This window comes from Poecilia reticulata, linkage group LG3, assembly GCF_000633615.1.
Source record: "Poecilia reticulata strain Guanapo linkage group LG3, Guppy_female_1.0+MT, whole genome shotgun sequence".
In the NCBI taxonomy this organism is placed as follows: domain Eukaryota; kingdom Metazoa; phylum Chordata; class Actinopteri; order Cyprinodontiformes; family Poeciliidae; genus Poecilia; species Poecilia reticulata.
The window spans coordinates 15,061,658-15,065,488 of NC_024333.1; the positions used below are offsets into that span (position 1 = coordinate 15,061,658).

The following is a 3,831-nucleotide window of genomic DNA, read 5'->3' on the forward strand; positions in this document are numbered from 1 at the left end:
TTAAATCTAATAGCTGTGAGGCTATAAGTGATTTACTTTTGTGTGTTTTTGTCAGGCGGAAATTTATTTATACCCCTTAGGGTGTAAGAGGTTAAGGGTATGAAAGCCTATTTCAAAGAAAATAGGCTCATGCAGAACAAGTCCGGCCCTGCACCCGACCTCTCACCTACCCTGTATAGTTTAGGGGAAACACCATAAGGCAAAAGGCACCTGAGTTCATCACTATACTTAACTAAAGTAATATTTCTTAGTAACCAACAGACCTCATGCGGCAGATAAAGGAGCGCCTGGAGCCCATACACATCCTCATGGAAGACTGCTGCCCTTCCTTCTTTACGGTCCCCGTCTTCAGGTCCAGAATTCGTCCTATGGAACCACGAACGGAAGTGGGAAATAAAATGTGAAGGCAACAATGTTTGTCGTCTACTTGGGAGCAGCTACGTATGCTGCATTTTGAGGAAATTGTAACAGGCGATTTTACAGAAGATTGAACACGTTGGAATGGCACACAACTTTTTATGAACTGTGTGATACTGTGAGAGCTTTGGTGGAGCCGGCTGCACATTGTCCGAGAAAACAAACAAACTGAAAACCACAAAGAAAGACTGCTTCCTGTCTTTGTGATTTTTGCCAATAGTAACATCCAAGTACATCTCACTGCATCAAACAGAAATGGGTGAGGAAGGACCATGCGACAGACTCATACCATATTTGGAAATGGGACAATTGCCTCTCGTTTTTAATTTATTTTAAAATCTGTGATACTTTCACCTTTAGGAAGGAGATCCACTGCCGGCATGTATTAAAACTTCTCTCTTTTATTTACTACAGCACCGCTCACAGTTCTTAAATTCTGTAACTTCATATGTACTTCTAAACCTGCTCATTAGTAGAATCCTTTGGGGTCTGATACTGCATCTAATGGTGTGAGGGTGATAACACAGCTAACATAAATACATCACTAAATCAGAATACCACAAACTTTATTATTAACTTCATAAAGGTTACATTTTTTAAAACACCAAACTATCTAATTTTCTTAAAAATGTAGAGCTAATTTAATTATCTAAACAAGACCTTAAAGCGGACCCAGTTTCCCTTGATGACCAACCTATTGAAAATGTGGCAATTTTTTTATACCATGGGTCATTTCTGGACAGTCAGCTCACTTTTGCTGAAAGATCTGACTATATTTTTAAGAAATGCTCACAGAGACTGTATGGCTACGTTCACACTTAAGTCTGAAGTGACCCAATTGTGTTTATTTTTTTTACCTTAATGTGACCTTTCCTGATCTTTTCATTTAACAGCTCATTTTAGGGCAGTGTCCACTCTCGTTTTCATCTCTTATAGCAGGAATGGCACACACAACCTCAGAAATTATATAGCTCAATTTTTTGCATGGGGTTGTAGATTTTTCAGACTCCCAGATTATGGGAACCAACATCAAAACCATAAAGTAAAACATAAAATATTTAACCCAAATGATAACCAGAGCAATTGTCAGCAGGAAAAAAAAATGCAACTACATTTACCTGTCATTGAGTTTTCTGAAGTGCTGAGTTGTTCTCTCAACTTGTCCACATCGTCTGGGTGAACCTGCTCATACAGGGTACTGCCAAGCCACTCTGACTGGGGATGGTTCAGCACTGGAGTCACAGAATCCGACACATAGATGACTCGGCCAGTCTCTGCCGCCACCACAAACAAGAAGCCATCCGCTGCTTCCAGAATCAGGTGCTTCAATTCCTACAGGATCAAAAAGGCCCAGAAAAGACTTTTGAGAAATGAAATCCATTGTTTGATCACCCTATGAAATGTGGCACATTTTTTTGCACTCTGTGCAAAAAAAAAAAAAAACTGTCATTGCCTATATATTAAGGGCAGTCAAAGTGGTGATATCAGAAGGTGAGAGAAAAATGTTGAAAAAGGTCAACAATGGCACGATGATGGCAGTAGGAGTTCTATTTCGTATTGGCTTTACCCTTTAAGGGTATCGCTAGTGGGTTTATCCCTCACTCGTAGCGCAGCACTGAGTCTGGTCTCTGCTTGTGGGGAGATGCTAGCTAAGCTGAGCGGGATGCTAGCTACGCTGAGCAGGAGTCAGATGATTCCACTGGCAGCAAGGAAGATAACAACAAGGATGACAGCAGGAGCAGCAGCGGCTCGGATGTTGCTTCCCAGCTGGGAAGCACCACGGTGGAAGAGAGGCGGCTGAGCAGATGCTCAGTCAACCCCGGGCTCCGTATGTCCGACTCAACCCCGCTCCTAGCTCCTCCTCGAGCTACCTAGCTTGATCGAGGAGGCGGCTAGCGCTAAGGGGCTTCCCGTTCCCCAACCACGTTCGAATGATCTGATGGGACGGTTTGTCCCTTGTTCTGTCAGATCAGTATACGTTGTCAGATAGTCATACACTTAGCTCAGACATGTATACGCTGTCATTACCATATGATTTTATTTAATCAGCAACATAGAATCATGGCGTAGATTATCATACACTTTGTTATTAACAGCTGTACGGTATCCTGACTTAGCGGTTAAGTAGGTTCATGAGTTTTACACGGGCGTGTGTTGTAGTTGACTGCAGCTGCAGCTAGATCTTGCTTTAAATACACTTTGAAACCACAACAACGCATGTATATCTACCTAGTTATCATATTATAAACAATTTAATGATTTATTTTCGTCATAACATGTTGCGTATACTGAACTGACAACTCCACTGACCGTCGGACTTCAAGGTGCGCATGTGCGGGCATGCGCACTGGACTAAGTATGTTATCCGTGGACTAAGTATGTTATCCTGACACTGTATGGCTATCTGATAGAACACCGCCCCGAGTCGCCGTCCGGACACCATCTGGCCTCAGTTATGTAATGACTTACATAACTGAGGCAGTTATGTAAGTCAGCTTCGCTGAGGGCGCCTGTTTGCATTTATGCGCCTATCACCAGGGAGGAGGGGTTTCAAGAGCTGAGTTTTCCCTCTGTTCCCACTCTGGATCCGGGCCTCACTGATGTGTTTGGGGCCAGGACGTCAGGATTAGTCCAGCGGCCTGTGCCCCCTTCTAAGCACTATCAGCTGATTACCAGGTTCTCTGACCGGGCCCACCAGTGCGCCTATCGGATAACGTCTGCCACCAATAATGCCGCTTTGTTGGCATACGGCATCTCCAAGAGGGTGGAGGAAGCTGCCTTACCAGAGGACCTGAAGGGTGCTCTCTGCAAGGCGGCTGATGCCATACTCAATCTGTGCACCACCTCACCTCATTTGTTCCTCTCGGATAGCTGCCTGGGCTACTCTGACCCAGAGGACCATCTGGCTCCACCTCTCGCCATCTATGTCCGAGAAGCTCCAGAAGGACCTGCTGGATGTCACATCACCCCGATGCACAGTTTGGTGCCAATTCCCAGTCTCTCCTATCGGAGTCTAAAAACCCCCAGGAGGTTTCGTAGTCCGTCCTCTGCCTGGTACAGCCACAACCTGTCCCCCTCACCTCCGGCCGCTGGGGGGACCGACGTCAACACCAGAGACTGTGTTACGTCAATCCGCGTTTCCCCATCAGATACGGTTCCCCTTGCGTCTTCTTGCCGCTCCGCCCCGCCCACGTGGCAAAATACGGGCGTCCTCGTGATGAGCACCGAGAAAGCACGCGCGTAGGGAACTACGGACACCGTGAAAGCTCAAACAATATGTTTCGGCAAAGTTGTCACTTTCTTCACGTTTTTGCGGGAAACCAATAGTAATAATACTAATAACAATAATAAAAAAAAAAAGTAATTATAAATACATATATGTCACATATATTATTATTATTTTAAATGTATATA

At 44.6% G+C, this 3,831-nt stretch overlaps 1 protein-coding gene across 3 annotated transcripts in view; it reads right to left on the reverse strand.

Annotated features, from left to right (window-relative positions):
- The window catches only part of arnt2 (aryl-hydrocarbon receptor nuclear translocator 2), a 165,462-nt gene that overhangs the window by 94,453 nt on the left and 67,178 nt on the right, over positions 1-3,831 (reverse strand). For all 3 annotated transcript variants that reach the window (XM_008405011.2, XM_008405010.2, XM_008405012.2), the window contains exons 5-6: positions 1,536-1,749; positions 264-366 (exon numbers count right to left, since the gene is read on the reverse strand). In XM_008405011.2, the coding sequence (XP_008403233.1) occupies positions 264-366; positions 1,536-1,749 (317 nt within the window). The remainder of the gene's footprint in view (positions 1-263; positions 367-1,535; positions 1,750-3,831) is intronic.